This window comes from Gallus gallus, chromosome 9 (assembly GCF_016699485.2).
Source record: "Gallus gallus isolate bGalGal1 chromosome 9, bGalGal1.mat.broiler.GRCg7b, whole genome shotgun sequence".
NCBI lineage: Eukaryota > Metazoa > Chordata > Aves > Galliformes > Phasianidae > Gallus > Gallus gallus.
Window position 1 is genome coordinate 22,116,377 of NC_052540.1, and position 20,276 is coordinate 22,136,652.

At 40.7% G+C, this 20,276-nt stretch overlaps 1 protein-coding gene across 7 annotated transcripts in view; it reads right to left on the reverse strand.

The window, feature by feature from the left end:
- Positions 1 to 536: 536 nt before the first annotated feature.
- Positions 537 to 20,276, reverse strand: part of MFSD1 (major facilitator superfamily domain containing 1) — a 31,240-nt gene continuing 11,500 nt past the window's right edge. For 2 of the 7 annotated variants that reach the window (XM_046898451.1, XM_046898450.1), the window contains exons 4-23: positions 18,331 to 18,374; positions 15,400 to 15,557; positions 14,875 to 14,949; positions 14,197 to 14,306; positions 12,262 to 12,314; positions 11,723 to 11,835; positions 11,384 to 11,426; positions 10,902 to 10,969; positions 10,246 to 10,354; positions 9,702 to 9,804; positions 8,899 to 8,997; positions 8,156 to 8,267; positions 7,152 to 7,208; positions 6,497 to 6,653; positions 6,103 to 6,200; positions 5,710 to 5,822; positions 5,168 to 5,215; positions 4,419 to 4,479; positions 2,365 to 2,479; positions 537 to 2,110 (exon numbers count right to left, since the gene is read on the reverse strand). In XM_046898451.1, the coding sequence (XP_046754407.1) occupies positions 2,051 to 2,110; positions 2,365 to 2,479; positions 4,419 to 4,479; positions 5,168 to 5,215; positions 5,710 to 5,822; positions 6,103 to 6,200; positions 6,497 to 6,653; positions 7,152 to 7,208; positions 8,156 to 8,267; positions 8,899 to 8,997; positions 9,702 to 9,804; positions 10,246 to 10,354; positions 10,902 to 10,969; positions 11,384 to 11,426; positions 11,723 to 11,832 (1,353 nt within the window). In that variant the 5' untranslated portion in view covers positions 11,833 to 11,835; positions 12,262 to 12,314; positions 14,197 to 14,306; ... (1 more) ...; positions 15,400 to 15,557; positions 18,331 to 18,374 and the 3' untranslated portion in view covers positions 537 to 2,050. 7 annotated transcript variants of the gene reach the window in all.

A 20,276-nucleotide genomic window follows, 5' to 3' on the forward strand; every position in this document is an offset into this window, starting at 1 on the left:
AGCGTGAAAAAGATAAAAAGTCCTTGGGCTGAGTATCATCAGAAAGGAAAGGTTTGGGAGTTCAGACTTCAGCTAGAGGTTACACCACATGCAGAAGTCCACCATGGTACTTCAGCAAGATGCTCAGGAGTTAAGAGAATTCAGGAACTCAAGAGTTTCAAGAAGATATTAAGTTCCTCATTACTGTCCCACATAAAATAGGTTTAACAACAGAATAGTTATCTACGATCAAAACACATCGTTATTAGAGCAAAAGCAGAGATCTGAGACTTGCAAAAGCAACCAAATGAAGGTGAGGAAGAGCAATACAAGAACAGCATCTAATTTCCTCCCTCTCCAAGAGGAAGATGAATCAACTCAGCAGCAGAGGAATGGGGAAACTTTACCTTTGGATCCTCAAAGAGATGCTTCCCCAGAAGCTTACTTAAATATTTCTTAGGGGAAAACAGAAATCCTGCTTGTTTAAAAATACACCTTAACTACCACCAGGGGCAAGAACACATCACAAACCAGGTAAGAATAATACATGTGCAGCATCCATTTAAAGCTTTTATTTAAAAAGACCCAGAATTCACAAGTTTACAAGCAGAACCAACCAAACTTACATCATCTGTTCTCGCAGCCGATAGCGTCTGGCTCCCTAAGAGAGCACAGAAAGCACCAACAGAAGTTATCACAGGTCAGGGTGCTACCTTCCCTTCTGCAGTAACCTCAGCATTGCTCAGACTGTCACTTTGTTTTCCAACATTGCTCTTTGGAATACATTGCTATCAATGCAGATGCTCCTGGCTTAGTGTTTCAGTCAGATTACTTTTGTCTTCCAGGAATGTAAACCTCCACTGAGAAGTATCTTTAAAAACAAAACAACCAAACAAAAAAAAAACCCTTAAAACTGTGACTTTCAGATCTGTCCAAACCACTGCAGGCTGGTTTGCAAAACAAACAAAGAAAAAAAAACACTGTATAGATATAACGTAACATTTTTATTATAATAAAATACTTCCTCTGCAGTCAACCGACCTGCAGAACTGTGCCGAGCACCGTGGCACACAAAACTCCCTGAGGGCAGCCAACAAGAGCTCACTCACCCCTGTGCACCTGGTGCTCTGCTCCTACAGCAGCTCCTTGCTCAGTGCAACCTGTGCTCAAGAAAGCCAGATGCTCCTGCATTTAGAGTAAGATTAGTGCTTAGGAACTTATGTTTAAATACACAGATGAGGCTTCATGGTTAAGAAAAACAAGAGAAAACAATACTGGAAATGCACTCTGCAGGAGTTAGTGGGAACTAGCTCTGCTCAGGAACAAGCCTTCCACAGAAATTACAGGAAGACTGCAACCTTCATAATGAAACGCAACCACTTTCTCCAGAGTGCCAAAATGCAGTTCTTACATTTAACTCTTCCCATGTTTTTTAGTTGCAACCTCTTAAGCAGATCAATTTTCACATTAATCCTGACTTACATGAGGTTACTGCTAAGCCTATCATCTCGTATTAAGTTCCAGGACTTGTACTTTTTGAAGGGTAGCATTGGAAGTGTAGAGCTTAACTTCCTCAGAAATATTTACTTGAGCCAAAATAAAAGAGGCAGTCTTTCCTCACATTTTCTATAAGAAAAATGAAACAGATCGTTTGCAACATGGTAATAAAGTTGTCCAACTCGAGAGGCTAAATATTCCATGCTTACACCACAACTCATTTCACAGCAACTCCATTACTGTAGGAAAGCTTCTATGTTTCACCCATGGTTGCATATTAAGAAATCAGGTCTTTGTTGTTGGCTTGAGCTACTCACTGAGTACTTAAGGATGGTTTAGCATGTAGTTCGTGTGTTCAAGTGAACAGCCAGACGATTCTTCCTCAGTATCTGTGTGTTATTTGCCTTAAGGTGCAGAAAGGAATTTAAGCCACATACTTTTAAAATGAGATCTACGCTTGCAGAAAAACGTGGCGTATCGTTCTGCCTTCGCTGCAAGAGTTCTCAGTACTGGAAATAAAGTTTTGTGTACAGGAACATCAGCGTATTTCTGCTCTTGCAAGTGAGGCAAGATGCTATTTCAACACGCTTCTGTGTGCCATGGTCGATAAATAGGAAGAGTAATTATCTGGTAGCTGCAAAAAAATAACATTTAAAAAACATGCATCATAATGAGCTTGTTCCTCAGCTTATTTGGTCTGATTCATTGCCATTTTCCTCATTACATTTTTAACTACCATCAGTGAGACCGTTTCTGAGAACAAACACACAGTTAACAGTTCACTCAGAGGTTAAGTTGTTGGCTATTTGGAACAATAAGCCAAATTCTTAAAGCAGACACTTTAGCCTCTAGCCATTAGTGTTAAAAGCCCTACTTTGTTACTAATACCTGAGCGCCTAGTCTGGAGAGGTATTTATTCCTTAAACTAAAGTCATCATCTTTTGGCTGTAATTTAGCCAAGTCATCTTCATTTTGACGTCTGAGTCTCTCTTGTTCTTCTGCTCTGGAAAAGAAAACTCATTTAAGAGACTTGCACTGAGGAGTGCAAACCCAGCAACTCTATCTTATATATGACAGTTTTATTTCTTACAGCTAAAAATCCTCCAAAGTTTGTAGATGAATTTGGAGCTTTAGATTAAAAGAAAGCTGTCAATGGATTATGCTTATCCACTGTAAAGAAAGAGAGAGGCTATTTTCTGCAGTTTCCTTTTATTTACCTTGCAAGGCTTCAGTAGAAAGAGAAATCTTTGTTTCCACAGATAACAATCTGCTCAATGAGCATTTGCAACACAATTTAATATCCCTTTATTAAACAAACTTTTACTCCTTAAAATATAAGATTACAATACAAAAGCACCAGTAGTCAAAAACGCAAATAAAAGACCGCTCAGCAGTCTTCAGAGTTAATAGCAACTTCCTACAAAAGAGTCAATATTTGATCAGACCTCTGTCAGTCATTTTCCACGCACTTCTTAGAGGGAAACACGACCGAACAAAGCTCTGAACATGTTTAGCTTAAAACAGTGCTATGCATTAAGACAGTGACAAAGGCAGTAACAGTGAGCCATTTCTAAGCTCTCCAAGGCAGTGAACCAGTACTTAAAATGCTGTTAGGAAATCTCCACCCACACCACAATGGTTCAGCACCGTACACAGAAGACACTTCATACTAGGCTTTCTTTTGAGATGAATGTTTGTCCTGGGCCGCAGGTGCCCTCTCCCATGAGGCAGCTTCAACAGTATAAAAGGCTACAAAAACCAATTTGTTCAAGTGTTAAAAGACGATGTGCTATTAGTTAAAAGTGGTTACAAAGCATAAAATTCAACCATTTACTGAAAAATCACCAGCACCAAAAAAAATCATGTTTTTTTTTTTTTTTTCCAAAAGAACTATTGTCCAGAGTTGATCAAACTAAGTAACACTACAATTCTTCAAGTTGACATGATGCTCCCCATCAAATGCTCCCCACTTCTGGATGATATTTGCTATTCAAATTTCTTTTCTGCAAAAAACATTTTAATACAAATTACTGAAAATGTTGCTCTAAGGCACTATTATAACCCACAACATACTCCAAGACAAAGCCATCACTCACAGTGAATACTGCTGGGTTGCACACATGGTCCAGGCAGGCTGAAAATCAGCTCTATTTGGACACAACTTCCTCTGCTCTGGGCGCAAGGCAGTTTTCCACCACTGCTGTATTTAAGAACTGGCTGTATTGGCTCAAAGGTGACACTCATCACAACTAAACTTGCCCTCTCACCAGGTCTGATGAGGTTTTAATTTCCTGCAGTTTTCCTCAAGGCTGATGTATACCACAAAGGAGGTGGAGAATCGAGACAATGTTACATTCCACCACAAATCATTCAGCAAGATTTTGTTGACAGGCTGGGGTTTCATTTACTTACTTTTAAATTAAGTGTAGACTACATAATTAAATGATTATTTTAGAAAAATCTATGAAGTCATACAAATAAAACATGTCTCGATATCAAGGTATTTATCCGCAAAGAACTTACATACATCTGTTTTGCACAATACCAGCAAGTGAAATGTTTTTACCAACCAAAAGATAAAGCACTTCAGCATTGCATGCAAACAAACTTCAAAAACCTGAAGAATAGGGACCCCATTTTTAACCCCGATACACCATGTAAGAGTGCACTTTTTACAGTAAGTGATGCAAACTTTTCAAGGATTTACTTGAATTCTGCTCAGTTGGAAGGCGATTGAAATTCATAAAGAGGAATAGTAAGGAGAAGTGCCAGGAAAGGAGACAAGGTTAATTGTGACTTCTGCTATCCATAGGAGACAGGAATAAGAAAGAAATCCTTGTAGGAAAGACAAATAGCAGACCTACAGCAGTAACTATGTTCAGATAGGAATCTAATTACTTTAGGTTAAACTTTTTCTAAAGGACACTGTTTTTTATACTTACTCATTTGCAGCTACTTTTTGCAGTTTTTCCCTCTTCTTTGCCGACCAGTTAAGATCACCACCTGCAACAGAAATAATACCTACTATGAAACTTCCAAAACTGACATCCTATCTCATTACTTGAGGAAAGAGAACAGAAGTTGTACAAAAACAGAAATTGATACCAAGAAAAAAAAAAAGAAACTTCCTCACAATCACACAAGCAAGCAAAATCAGGAACAAAACTAAGATCTCAAACTTGACCCATGTTTTTGCTGAGTAACAAATACCTTTCTCCACAACTCATCACAATGCCCTGTAAGATTAAAGGAAGTGAAAGCAACTTGGGAAGAAACAAATGCTCTCCTCCAGATCTTTCAGGAAGGTCTAAGAACTAAGAAAGTAAGAACACTGCTATGTGATGGAAAGCAGGTACATACAACCAATTAAGTTATGCATAAACAGTTTGCAAAAAGCTATTTTAATCCGTAGAATATCCTACACGTTTGTTTAACTTAGCTGAAGAGGTAGGTACTCTGCCCGGCTGATTAGCTTTGACATCAAAACAAGGCCCAGTGAATTACACACTAAAGCACCAAGGAAAAATACGCCACAAGGACAAGCCCTATCCAAGAGATACCACCAAATCCATGTACTACAGCATCAAACACCCACCTGTACTCCACTACCTGTAAGCAGCTCAGCATAGCAACTCCAAGAATTATGATAAAACCACAAGAATCAAGAGAAGCTAAAAACCACCTGACTTACCTGTTAGGTGATTCACAAAATACAGCATGACTACAGCTACCAGTGACACTAAGAAAAAATAAAAGATTAAGCTGTTAGTACATTTACCACAATGACACCAAACCAGCTTAACATCCAACCAGCAACAGTTAAGATTTCTTGCGACAGCTGTAATTGTTATCAGCAGCATCTCCATCAGTTTTGAGAACTCCACTGTGCTCACAAGTAGCAATGTAACTCAAATTATTTATCTATATTAATAAGGACCCTCACACAAACATAGCCTTGAAGAATTTAACTCACCAATGCTTTTAACCACTCTTCATTTTTACCACATTTCAACTACTTACACTAAAATGCTTCAGGAAAGAAAGAACTAAAAACACAAAACACATCACTACTTATCAGTTACTTTCAACAGTGCTCCAGCTGAAATGTCTATAGATGTCTACCCAGCTGCACAGTAAGAAAGCAGTTAGTAGCATTTTACAGGAAACATGAAGGGAGTCAAGAAGAGTTTCCTGAATGTACAGAACGTTACTTGCAGTGGTTTTGCTACTTACAGGAAACACAAGCACTGAAGAAGACTTCAAGAAACAGGTATCCTCTTGTGTCCAGAATCATCCCAGCTGCTATAGCAATAACTGCCAGACCGAGATTCTGGATAGACTGCATGCTAACATAAACAAAAGATTACCACTGTGTAGAAACTTCTTGAAGAACAAACTATTTTATGTTTTACTGCACACTAAGATGAACTTCTCCCCATATTCTAGATGGTAGTCATTAATCTGCACTTTTGCAGATATCACTGTGCATCTACTGCACATTCACATCCTGAAACTACAGAAGACTTCCTCCTAGAAACAGTAACCATTAACTTATTACAACTACTTTACATCAAGTGGTTCTACAGTATGAGGATGTAGGTCAGCATAACAGATGGAAGCACTCACAAGCCATAAGCGGTTCCCAGCTGATGTTCTGGAACAACAAAGGCCACCATGGGCCACAGGGCACAGGCAAGCAAGGAGTACGCCACTCCTAGTAAGCACTGAGAAATAAATGAGTAGAGAGATGTTGGATGAGATGTGTTTTTGCTGTAAAAAGCCACAGACAGCTCATATTAGTTTAGCCTATGTTATGCTGTTTTCCTTTATCAACATCTTCAGTTTTAAATCCATTTGCACACTGAATAACCTTATGAAAAAAAAGGGACATTACAATAAGTTTTAAGACTACCTAAGCAGTCAGAAGACAGGAGTAAAGTTATGCAGAATAATTCATCAGCAGCTCAATTTCTTATTTTGTCACATTTAACTATCGAGGTCTACTTGAGCAATTGGTTACCATTGCAATCCAGGGGTTCCAGAAAGTGAAAGCCAACATAATATGAGAAGCGAGCGTCGTTATTACAGCACATAAAACCCAGATGATATTCTTTCCAACTTTATCCACCAGGATTCCAAAGACAGGGGACATGGGAGCCGATATAATGTACACAACACTGCAGAAGAGTGAAAAATGAGAATTTCCCTTGCAATTTGTGAAACCATAAAAAATACATTTAAAACAAAGATTCCAGAACTCAAATGTCTGAGGGCACCAAAGCATTTCTCATCCATGATGGAAACAGCAACATACTTAGAGCTCCTGGAATCAAATGCCATCAAGTGTTTTCTGTTTTGCCACATCACTAATTTGTCTTCAAAATAGTACAATTTTGATTACTTAGTGTTGCTATTTTGTTTCGGCCACCTCTCAAGGGAATTGCCAGATACCACACTAATACCCTTCAGACAGAACTTTCTCTTTCAGATTATCATCTTCCCCTCAATTGGAACATCTAAGAAAGTAAAACCTCCATCATGCCACATGAACACGATCCACTGAAGTGCAAACTGGTTGCATCAGCAGATCCCAAACAGTCAGAGCCCACAGATATATATTTAACCCTTAAATCACAGCAGTAGTGCATTTACTCATTTAACCAACTGAAACATACCTGTTAATTGCACTTGCTTCTTGAGATGAGAATTGGAATTTTTCAATGAAGAAGACCCTGAAGATACAAAAAAAAAGCATGAGTTCAGAACTAGGCACACATAAATGAAGTAAAAGGAGAAATTAAGCTAGACAAAGTAAAAGCAATAAACTAGTTTACACACAACTTGTAAATACAGCATTAACTAACAAACACCCCAAAGCAGATCCTCCTGTAGGAGGCTGTTGAGTTGACAGATTTTTGCCAAGGAACCACTCAAACTACATTTTGAAGGAAACACAAAGTATATAACTAACACATAAAGCACTAATAAGGTATTAGTAACGAGGTTCGGATTACATGCAAAAAGTGGGAAAAAACAGGAATCTACATTATTTGGAGAGGTTTTAACAGTCAGTCTCAAACTCTCATCTCACAACATAAAGCATGTGTGGAGCTCATATGGTGTGTTCCTAACTCCAAGCACATAAGAAATCTATTGGTTTTTTAGAACAAGTCACATGGTTTAGAAGAAAACTACATAGAAATGCTTCAAGTTTCACCTCGATACATAAAACTCAGTAACAAAAGAGCTTCAGTCCAACACTGTAACCATGTTTGAGCCCTACCTCACAACCAATGAGTACTGAAGGAATTCTGTATGAGAGCTGTTCACAGCTTTGTGCACAATGTTTTAATCTGTATCAAGTTTTAACCTGAGAATGGAACATGCCTTATGCCTTTGAGTTCTGACAACTCAGCCTATGCTAACAAATGGGATTTAACACAGATCTCAGCAGAAAAGAAATGTGATTATTTGTGCCACAAGTACAGCAACAAGTGCCACACACAAAAAAAAAAGAGAAAATAGCACAGAAGTCTGTGCTAAGAGACCAGTGCGGCTCTATAGCTGTCTGGAGTTTTTAAATATTAGCCAGCACCTCTTCCTTGGTTTACATTACATTACAGCTAGTTAAACTTTGGCCAAATTCAAAGGCAAAAGCTATGTAATGTGAGACACTTACTTTCCAAGTCCAATGAAAGGAAAGACCGCTGCGTAATAGCAGACACATATTACAAATATAAGCCACAATGACAAAGAGAAGTTCTTCACATCGGTCAGCTTGATGACTTCACCTGGAGAGGAAGCAAGAGAACATTGTCTCAGCCATCACAAACATATCTGAAACTCATCCACACTAAATAAATGTTAGGGTGACCAAGAGTCACTGCTGGAGTATTATAATCCTGCCACTATCTCCTCCCTTGTATGAAGTTTGCACAATGAGCATCAGCTCAGAGTATACAAGTCCTACATCAACAGTGCCTAAGTGAAGAAGAAACCCATTTCCCATGTTGTAAAGCTTCTAATGCTTCCCATGTTCTAAAGCTTCTAAAACTCTCGTGGATAACTGAATTAAATACAAACCACTTTCTTGCAAGGAAATGTTTAATCTGCTTGTGAAAGTTGTGCCTGAAACTTCCTGTCATATGTTTTAATCCAGTTCTTAATTTTTATTTTTTAGTTAAGTTCTCCCACTCAAAAAACTCAAAACACCACAAGGAGACAGCTGCATGTTTTTGCACACCTATTAAAGGAAATAAAACCAATTCCAACAGAACAGTTTTCTAGTGGCAAAGCACAGACCAAACTGACGTGAAGTGGAAGGCTCTCCACAAGCTTAATAAATTAGGTATTGAGGAACTGGAACGATCTGCTCTACAATGAAAGAATGAATTCCAAGGCATGTTTATCCAGACCACTCACCTGTTTTTCCCTGCTCTTTACAAAGGAGCTTCTCTGCTCTCTTGTCCAGATAAGCAAGGATTAGGGCACAGGCCAGTGAGAAGAGACATGTTATGCCACCTGCAAGGAGGTAACATGACATCTTTAGATGTAGACCAAGCAGTAACCTGGCTTTTAGATGCACTTTCAGTGTAGCATACCTTTACACATCTAATGCAAATTCAGTCACTTGAACACCAGCTTAAGTAGAAGACTCAAACTGTACAAGAAGAAGAAGGTATAAGCACTGAAGCCTATCAGATGAGACACCTGCCCTGAACTGCAGAACTAACAATTCTATTTAGTCTGCAAATATTATTACCACTCCCACTCAACACAGATGAGCTGCTATCTGTACCTTGCAATAACGGAAACAAAGCCAAGGCCTTGTTACCAACACCAAGGTGTTAAACCCCATGCTCTGAAGGAAAGGAATACTGTTCCAAAGGCAGCTGCAACTTCCTTTCTACATGTCAGGCTGCTACACACAAGATCTGACATGTGCCCTTGTGAAAAATTTACTCAAAGTACATTAAATATTTCATATCTATAAGACACAAACTTCAATTTGGCAACCAGAGAGATCACACAGCATTCTGCAGTAGGCATACGCTCTGCATAAGCACACTATTAGCCACTGATAGAAAAAGCAGTCAAATTGCTCTTCCTAGTCCCAAGTCCATCTTTCCTACTTTCCAGATAGCAAGAATTCATTAACATATAAACAGTGCTTGAATTCAGAAGCCTAAAATACCAGGCGACAACAGTTCAAAAAGATTACGAACCTATCAGGAGAGTTAATCCAAGAGTAGCGTGACCAGTATGCCCCAGAAGATCTTGAACTCGCGAGTATATCCATCCCATGATATTCATGTTCACTGTGCTCCCCTAGGCAAAAGAAACTTCTGTGAAAAAAAAATATTTTTCGCAATAATCTGAATCCACAGCACCAAGGATGTTAGAAGAGCCCTAACAGGAAAGGCATGTCTCCACCCGCTCCATGCAGAGTGAGTCTATGAACCCAACAGCACAGCCGAGATGCGGCAGGCAGTTCTGTCACTGTCCCACTCAGTAAATGATGCTAAACCACACCAGCCTTCTGAAGACATTTGGCAGGTTATAAGAAACCTTACTAACTCACTTTCTTTCATACCTGCCCTTTATCTACCAACCACAAATCGTCAAACATTTTGAATTCACATTCCACATCCATTTTTACCTACTATTTCCAAGGAAGCATTAGAAATGCTGTTTTTTGCTGGTCTGACTGCCAAGCCAAGCTATACACCTTAAAGTCTATGAATTAAAGCTATACATTTTTAAACTTACAATTCTGGCCATGCTCAGTTGTAATCCAAACACGAGATTTAACTCCTTGCCTTTAAACCAGCTGACTGCATACGTGTTTTGTGCCACTGCTAAGGATTCACCACCTATTCTAAAAAAAAAGAAAAAAAAAAAAAAGAAAGTACAAAACAGAATACATTAATTGCAACAAGAGAGTAACAGGAAAACATCCCACCACTTGCTGGTAATATTAAGATGAGAGTATTTCAGATTAATTCCTCTAGGAACAGGTAAATCTAATGCAAATATACAAAGAAACAGAAGTCCTATAGACACGATTTAGGTCTTAAGCATTAAGTGTACAAGGTATCTTATTATAATTGCCTTAACAGAAGTTAAGCAGGGGGGCAGCAGCTTCTCATTTCTCTTTTGCATAGGTAAAAAACATTGAAGAGTCAAGTGGCATACCTGCTGAGCAGTTTCACATTTTCTGAATTCAATAATACTGAGGAGCTCTATTTATTTTCTAATTTTACATGGAAATATGACCCTGACTAAAGCTTTATGCACACCTCAACTTTAGAGGTGCTCCAACATTCAAACTTATGTCCGAGAGTGCAAGAACAATAGCAGTTTTTGAGGGCACAGAAAGCTGGTCATGACCTTAGAGGGTACATAGGACACACTTATAGACTTACCCAAATATAAATCTGCCCACTTCCATCAGCCAAAAAGCATTAACTAGTGCACCCAAGGCAAAAATCACCTGTCAGAAAAGCATTTAAGAAAAATCATCATTTTTTAGCTAGATTAGGAAACAAACTAGAACCAAAGCAGAAACAGAAATTATTTTCCTCTTACAGCCCTGAAAAAATACTCCATATCCTCTAGAGGCTTTTCCCCTACCCCTCATACTCTACCCAAATATACCCACAGAGTAATTTCACATCAAACAGATAGAACGTTTGTTTCCTTTCCATTCTTATTTCACTCATCATTCGTAGTCTTGTTCCCATGTACTCCCCGATACAATTCAGACTTCTATTTCAATTCTCTTCACCTGCATACTCCTACCTGAAACACATGCTACAATCAGAGAAGCCTTTTGAGCTTTCTTCCCCACCTCACTCCCAGCAGAGCAGCTACAGATATCATTCTTCACCATTTCATTTGCACTTACCTGCCCAACGCAAACAAAGATGCTGAATATTACAGTGCCCAACCTGTAAGAAAAAGAAAACAGCTTAATCGGAGATTTTTTTTCCCTGTAAAATACAATATTGAACCTACAACAAAGCAAAAAGGTAAAGTGATACCCAACAGAAGTTCTCAGAACTAAATGCCACAACTTGACAGGTATATTAAAAGCACGGTAAAGGTGAGCATTTCTGAAGCTACTTTACTGACAAAGACTGGTTGTGCCAGTGGAAATTGTAGAACGAACTACAGTACTGAGTGTAGAATTCCACCTGCACTTAATGTGACTGACCACTGAACGCAGACAACAGTAAGATCTCACCGTATTCCAAAAACTCTGTCTATTAGAAAGCCTCCAAAGAAGCAAAGAACCACGTTGGGCCAGGAATACCAGGCATAGAGTGCCATGAACCGTGCCGTGTTCACCTTCATATCCTACAGAAAGGAAATTTGAAGGAAAAAAAGATTAACTCCTGAATTAACTTCAAGGACACAGAAAAAGCATCCAAGTGCTTAGAAAAAAAGCATGCTTTCCGATCAGAAATGACAGGGCACAATTTGATGGCTGTATCTGTTGGAAACTGACGTTTTAGAGCAAACCAACCCATACCACTTTAACAAAACTCGTGGGGTTTTCTCCAGGACACGCAGAGGAAAACCGCCCCACTCCCCTCAGCGCCGGCACCAGAATGCCCCACACCTCCCCAAGGATCGGCTCTGCTCGTTTAACCCTTCACACCCACGTTCCGGAATTACCGCACGAATAGAATCGTCGCAGAACCCCAGCCTTTAAAAAAGGCAGCCCCCTCCCCTTCCCGCACCGGACCCAGCCCAAGCGCGGACCCCCGGGCAGCGACTCACCCCCTGAACCTGCGTCTGGAGCGCCGCCGGGTTGTCGTAGCAGAAGCAGCTGCCTGCAAGGAGAAGGGGAGGGAGGCCTCAGGGCACCGCGCACCCCGGCGGCCTCTCCTCACGGAGGCCCCCGCCCGCCGCCGCCGCCGCCACGCACCGAAGCCGAGGAAGCACATGAGCGCGAGGACGAGCAGGCGGTGCGGGAGGCGGCTCGGGTCACACACGGCGGGCAGGGCGCGGGGGGGGGCCGCGGAGCCGCCATCGCCGCCGTCGGGGCCCAGTAGGGCCCGCTCCTCCTCCGCCATGGCTCCCCCGTCACCTGGGCGACACCGCGTGACCGCGCGTCACGTGAGTGGTGCGGCCCACAATGCGCCGCGGCTGCCATGGCAACGGGCGGGCCCGGCGCGGCCTGCTGGGCCTTCCGGAGGCGCGAAGGGAGAACCCTTTTTAGGTCAAATTCGGCCTAAAACGTGGCCCTGAGACAGGAACTTTAAAGTCCTGGGCACCAAGCAGTGTAGCTCGTGAGGCGTTATGCCTATCCTGCCTTCTGGACAGCAGAGATTTGTCCTAAAATTGTGCCCTTTTGTGCCTTCTAAGAGGCCCCACTTATTTTACTGCCTTTTCCAGTGTGTTTTCCTGCAGTCTCTGTTACCCCGGAGGATATCACAAATCCTACCAGGATGTCAGCTGCGTAAAACATCCCTAGCATCTCAGCAATGATAAGCACTTTCCTTTATTCTGCCATTCATTTCATAGGTAGCCACGCAAGCAAATCAAAATAAGCCTTCCAAACACGCTGGCATAGTGTACAGACTACTGCTGAGAATAAATTGCTTGTATTTCACTCAGTATGTGTCTTTCAGCAGCTACGTGTGTGCCAAAGCACAACTGTGTTACCAAACGCCTGTCTTGCTGGAAAAGAGAAATTATTGGGTCACATTCTCAGTCACACAAACTGGTCCGGATTCCCTGAAATCAATGCATCTCTTTCAGTTCACTCTAGTGCTCAAAATCATGTGCTTAAACTGCACATCATTGCAAAAGCGTCCTCCCACGACCTCCATTTTATGGCCGCTGGAGGGAGTTGGAGGGCAACGTGTGGGCTACAGGGGCTCCGTGAACGTTGGGTAGTTCATAGACAGATATAAGAGAGAACTTTGAACAGCAAGAATGTATCTAGTGAAAATCTGTGCATGGAATGAAAACGTATTCTTGTTCCCAGCTAACAAGCCCAGTTATTTCAGGAGGCCAACATCACATCACCCAGTGCTTTTTTACTTTTCTCTGATCCATGGAAAAGGTGTTTTGGTTGTGTACACACTCTGGTTTCCCTCCAGGACACAAGTGTGGCTGTTGTGAAAGCCTGAAGTTCCCAAACTGCTCTCCCACCACAACTCTCAGACAGAAAATGAGAAAAACCTCAGGAGAGCACTGGACCCATCACCAGAGGGAACAACTGGAGCTCCAGCTGCACGGATCAGCAAGCACAGAGCCAGAATCAACAGAACCAGCTTCCCTGGGGGTTATGGCTACTTCCCCAAGACCTCCTGCCCCATTTCAAGCATCATATGAACCGCAGGAATGTCTGAGACATTGCGGCGTTGGTCAAGGAAACTCTCACAAATAACAAATGAGCTGCACAGCCTATTCCATAAAACGATGGACAGCAATTCAAAGCTGATGTACTCCACAAAATTAAATGTAAAACATCTTCAAGTGATAGAACATGATCATCAAAAAGATATTTTCCCTGTTACTATTTTTAAATGTTGCTTCAGAAGGCACGAGTAAATAGAGGGAAGAAGTAGTTAAAGCTGAAAGAAAGGCAACCATCACACACACACACAGGTGCCATTGTAAAGCTTTGTCATTGTCTTGAGTCAAAATGGTTTGATTCTATTGTTTAAACTATAAAACTGTTATATCAACATCAAATCGACTCACTGCGTATCTCATGGGCTGTGACATGATACCAGCACTCTGACTGCAGGATCCGTCAGAAACTGTCTCCTGTAACTACTGATCAATTTTGTCACCAAGGATATCCAGAAGATCTAGGAAAACAGATTTTATCTCCTAAGTTTCAAAAAGGATCTCCAGCCCATAACCAAAATAACAGGCAAAAACTCATACCAAGTAAACATACTAAACTACAATTGGTGATTTAGGATGACATTATTACTGCCGAGCTACATACAGCAATGTGAAGAAAGGAAGTGAAGAGCTCTCAGAGCCTCTGAGGATATCCTGAACACAGCCTTTGTTTGTTTGACCTCAATTAATCAAACATTCAGCATACAAAATTCCTGCAATCTTTAGATGTGACTGTGGGTCAGGATTTCTTCACCAATACACTGTTGCAGTGTTTTGCTTGCTAAAGACAAAAAAAAAAAAAAAAATAGACTCTGCAAGAGTGTTTTTAAGAGCTTCTGACAATCACGGCAGATTGTTTCTGCCAAGTCCTATGACAAAGTATTCCTGGAAAAGAGAGTACTCAACGAAGAACACCATCCTCACTCTCTGCTAACTGAGAAGTAGGACTTTAATACCGCTTTCCCATATTCTTCCCCCATTTCAGTTTATGCAAATCCTTACAGCATCATAGTCTTAAGTTTTCCTTACCATTAGAAATGAGATATGCCACTGTTGAATCAATATGTAACAGTAACATTACATGACAGAGTATCCTTCCTTTTCCTGTTTAAAAAGCGACACAGAAGGTTAGTTCACAACACATCACACCTCAAAGACTGAATATTTTTCTCAGTAATCTCTCTTAATTTTATTATTTATACAAAGGCATCCTGGATTTACTTAGTTTTTTTTTCTTCCAAGTTTAAGTAATTACCCAAATTAGATTTGCTATCCTGAAAACTTGAAGTTCACGATTTCTTGCTGTATCTTGCTTTCTCTTGCCCTCTGTTCCACCTGCTTTTGGATAGAAGGCCTCTATCTGAATAAAATTATTCTATGATTTCATAAGTGTGAAAGTCCCACTCTGCCAATGAAGCATTTGTCATCTGCCCTTTATGATACCAATATTGCCTCTCTCACGTTCTATCACTACCATAAAAAATATGCAAAGATGGAATGATTAAGATAAACTGCCTTAAAAGCTACCTAAATCATTTAGAAAGTATTACTTACTTCATTATTCTTAAGCAGGTTCCACCAAGTATAACAGATTCAATATTAAAATAGTGTAATGGTAGGAGAACTCTTCCCGTGGAGCACAGCCATAGCAGCTTCTAGTATAACAATGGATATCTGTGCTTTCATTCATCCTTGAGGGAAATTGTACAAGCCTGAAACACATGCAATTTTATGGTATTTACTTTCAAATATGTCAGAGAGTTTTTCATGCTATTTTCATTCCTGCGTGCTTAACTATTTTCATATTTAACGAGATGCATTTGTACTTTATCTTGTTTGGTAAAACATAGGATTCTTTACAGTAGAGTAAGAAATTACTGTATCTGGAGTACTTAACAGGAGAAAATGAGTATTTTTCCGTTTGCTGCTACATAATATTACCATGCCACCCCTTTCTTCCCATCCACTTCAGATTTCACCTTGGATGTGACCTTGCTGTGGCTGAAATGCAGTGTGGCTGTAATGTGCAGCATGAGTTAAGTCTAAGACGATTCTTAAATGCATCGCTGGTGAGAGTTTATGCCACAAATAAATACAGTAGATTACTCTTAAACTCACACTTTAGAATGTTTATTACAGATGCAATTTCTGTCTTAACATAAATCAAAGTACTTAAAGTGCCATATGATACCAAATGTTTAGTTTAACAGCATAAAATTGAGCAAAAACTGTATACAGTACTTTATAGATACTATAAAATTCTTGTACTTGTGGCCTCACCTCTTTGCATTGCTCAGATCAATCAAGTTCACTGAACACTCTGGATAGTAAATACACATGTGAACCAACGATTAGCTTTCAGAGTTTGATTCTTCTAAGCTATTACTGTCTTCAGTGAAAACGCTTCAAAATCTGACCAAATTACAAAGCAGGGACTGTATTTAACACGATTAAATTTACTTCACCATCATTAGACTGTTAGGCATTCTCTGAAAAAAAGTTCTTCTGCTTTGCCTCCAACTTGTGTTAGCAACCTGTTATAAAAGATCTGTCATACACAGGCATATAAACATTTTAAAATCACTTCGTGCGTTAAGGAATGTGTTATTATAAAGCTCCCTGTGCCCTGTGCTCTTCCTGCCTCACCCAAAAGTTATTGGACTCATGTACGATCTCCTTAAGATATGCCTAATTTCTGTAAACTCTTTTACATCAGAGAAAGCTGAAAAAAGGCTGAGGGAGCATTTCTGAACCACAAGTCTATGTGAGACCAAAGATTTTGGCCTAAGAAACCTCCCAGAGTTCAACAAAATGACTCTGCCAAAGCAAACACCTCCTCCCTGTCAGCTGAGTCAGACCACAGAACCACATGTTGCGCCTTTATTGCTCTTCTTTCTGAGCAAGATCATCAAGAAAGATTGCTCTTCATATTTCCCAAAATTATTTTAAGGCTCTAGATAGCTCCTAAGGGAAGTGGGTATCAAACAGTATCTCCAACAGCAAAATCTACTCAGGTAATATGTAAGAAAAATGCCTGCAGTGAGAGTGTAAGAGCAGTCACTCATTATGTGCTGCTTCCTTCAGTGCTTTCTGTGAGCTTTTTTTAGCATTACTGTCTGGATACTTTGACCTGGGAAGAAGTCAAGACACAAAACAAAACAAAGAAGCTGTTGTATTAGAGACTGGTCGACAATTCAGAGTCTGCACACCAGCAGAACAATTGTGCACCAAGGCTGTCACCAAGGACTGACCATTCACTCTTTGGAAACACAAACATTCAGGGACACAGACAGGGATCGGAGAAGGCAACTGCTTCTTGCTGACTCCATCTCAGGCCTTGCAGCCTGCTCTTCATAGCCCTATAAAAGTGTAATGCACACAGTTCATCCACAGATATTCTGAAACTGATGTCTATTATTACCACCACCCAGCAATTGGGCTAGCAGGCTGTGACACACACAAAGCCACCAGCAAGAACATCTTTCTAACTGCAGCATCCATCCTCGTGGTTACCACACTGACGTCTTTACTTTTCTCCCTTGTTAACTTATATTCCAAATGCAGACATCCTTTCAAACTCCCTTCCCCTCTCCCACCAAAGCTGAGTATTTTATGCACACCCAGCAGTTCCTCCTCAGGCACTTCCTCTGCCCTCAAGTAATTGAACTTTCCTGAAGAGTTTCCAAGACCAGGGTAAGGTGTTTGTTTTTTTTCCTTCTCTCTTTAGACTGCAGCCCAGAGCTGAGCAGAACTTTCCAAGCAAACAGCATTTCTCCATGGCACTGTTGTTTCCTGAGCTCTGGGATTCACTCCTTTGCTGGATGTCTGATCCTGGGACTTGTTTGGAATTCCTCTTCCACTGTGCAGCCTCCTCCTTGGGACGTGTTCATCTATGTACAGCGCTCTGCAGAGAAAGGGCTCTTTCCTGACAACACCCTGATAAGTATTGCCCCACTTCACACGAACTCCTATCCAGCAATTGTTATTCCAGGAGACACCCTGCTATCAATTTCTAGTTTCCTGACTGGTGGTCACTTCCCTTTTGTTCCAGAGTTCCAGTGTTTCCATGACTTCTTATTCCAACTGCAACACTTCTGGCAGGTGGCATAGCATAATTTGGTATTTTATCCACTCCAAGTATTCCCAAAATTCAGTGTATGTGCACGGACAAAGCCCAGCAAAGACAAGCGTGATGTAGCTGCACTCAGTAGTTTAGTAAAGAAAGGAATATTCTATACCTGTATGTGTCAGCATGTGTTAAGTATTCATACTGAATTGAAGCCTTTCCAAAATAAAACCAAGAAATGCAAAATCAGTAACATTCCAATAATTCTGAGTCCTCCCCACATACTCAGTTTTACCCCTGAGAGCACGAAGCTTTGCGCTGTCTCATGATCCCAGGAAAGAGGCACCATGAGAAACACTGCAAGAAGTAAATAGGACATTTAGCAAAAATAAGAAAAAGAAAAGCAAAAAAAAGCATACCTAATTGGCAGAGTTGCAAACCAGCAGATTATCTGTCTGAATACCTGGAGAGGGAAGGAAAAAAAATTCAGAAGCCAGTAGTCAAAAATAAAATGAGGAGCAGACATTCTGCCTAAGCATTTAAGTGAGTGGCTGGAGAGGGGGCTGTAAAACACAGTTTTCTGCTTTACTTCCTTCAAAAAGTGAATGAAAAATTATTCTGCGCAGCAGGGAAATAACTTGTACTATAATGCAGAAAATATATCGTTTCCTTTAAAAGCATCTTGCTCAACACTTGATTTCACATTTTCATTCCATAGAAATTACAATTCTTTGCATTTTTATTTCTCTGAGTTCACCAGCTTGTGGTTTCGAAGTACAAACAACTTCATAAATATTACTCACAGCATTAGAAAAAAAAACAGGCAGATTCATATTCTTCCACATAAAAGACAAGTGAATAAGTACAGGTTGTATGGGTGACTAACTGAAATATCACAATCACATTTCCTGGCACTATGGAAACAACAGCATTGCTGTGCACAGAGGTAATCAATACTGAGTAAACGTAAGTTAAAGATAACATCATCCCAAAGCGTCAACGGACAAAGTTTCAATAAAGAGTCATTCTAGCTTTGTTAGCTTTGAAAATTTGATCTTAGGACCTTTTGGTTTTCATGACACCTATAGGACTTCCCGTCCTTTAAACTGCCGTGTCGTTGATGCCAGTGCACGCCCCAAGCCAGGTGTCCTTCCCTGGCTCACGCAGGTACGGGAAGTCATGCTGCACGTGTCACCTGTTTGCTAACTGAGTGTGACCTACCTGCAGCAAAGCACATTTTTTCCGTCTACAAAATGGGCTCTAGATGGTTCCTTTGGAAGGAGGAACTGAGCAAAATCTTCTTTGAAAATGGCCTTGTTTGAGCACAACCACACAGGTGAAACAAAAGTTCTGAATGGTTCTCACTGGAAATTACGCTTTGTATAACCTCACACTTTTTTATTCATATATAACCATCTTCTGTTCAGGCAAAGCCTGAATTATGGCATCCTCTTAGTACCTTGCAGCAGGGCATCACAGCAAGAAGCAAATCACAGTGACACGAGAAGGTTGCAGCCTCACCTCACCCCGCTGTGTCCGGAATGAAATTCCCAGCCATGTTAATAATTACCATAGGTGGGCATACATATCATGTTTTCACTTGAATGAGTAAGGCAAACCACACTGTCCTGAGCTGGTTTTGGACCTTTTCTGTGGACTTCGTACATACAGATATCCTCCAAAGCTATAATGAATCATTTGCTTTATCTTTATCTAACAGAACCAAAGTCTCTGAACAGAAAGAACTCAGGGAAGAGCTCACGCCACACAGGCACCTGCACCTCTTTGTCTCTAGAACCATCCCAGTGGTCCCCATCAGCCCAGGCTGGTGATGCCTCCAAGCTGCTGGAGTCCTTCCCTCTCAGGTGCTCCATATATGAGTGACTGCATGCTCCAGCTTCACCTTCCTTTCCTTCTCTGCTTGTGTATTCCACACCCTGCACAGAGGCTGGGTGAAATCAAGCTCCCCTAAGAGGTTCCCTCGCACATCCACTGCTTCCTTCAGTGTTTTTTTCCCACCTGTTCCAATCTCTACTTCTTACATGTCTCCCATATCCAGCACAAGAGCCTCACTGTTTGATAACATTATCTTGTTAATTCATCCAATTGAAGCCTCAGGAATGCTTAAATAGCTGCGGAGGTTATTAAATAGATTTACAGAATTTTAAATACTCCTTCAGACATGTAGGAAATAAAGCCTGTGTGTTCTTCCCAGAAGGGAAACTTCTTGGAGTAATTCTGTTGTAGCAAAACATGGGAAGGTTTTTTTAATGCCGAGTTCCACCACAAAAGACTGGCAATGATAATGGGACATCCTGCAGCACTTAGTAAGAACTTGCCTCAGAAATAGCAGTTTCGAACCAAA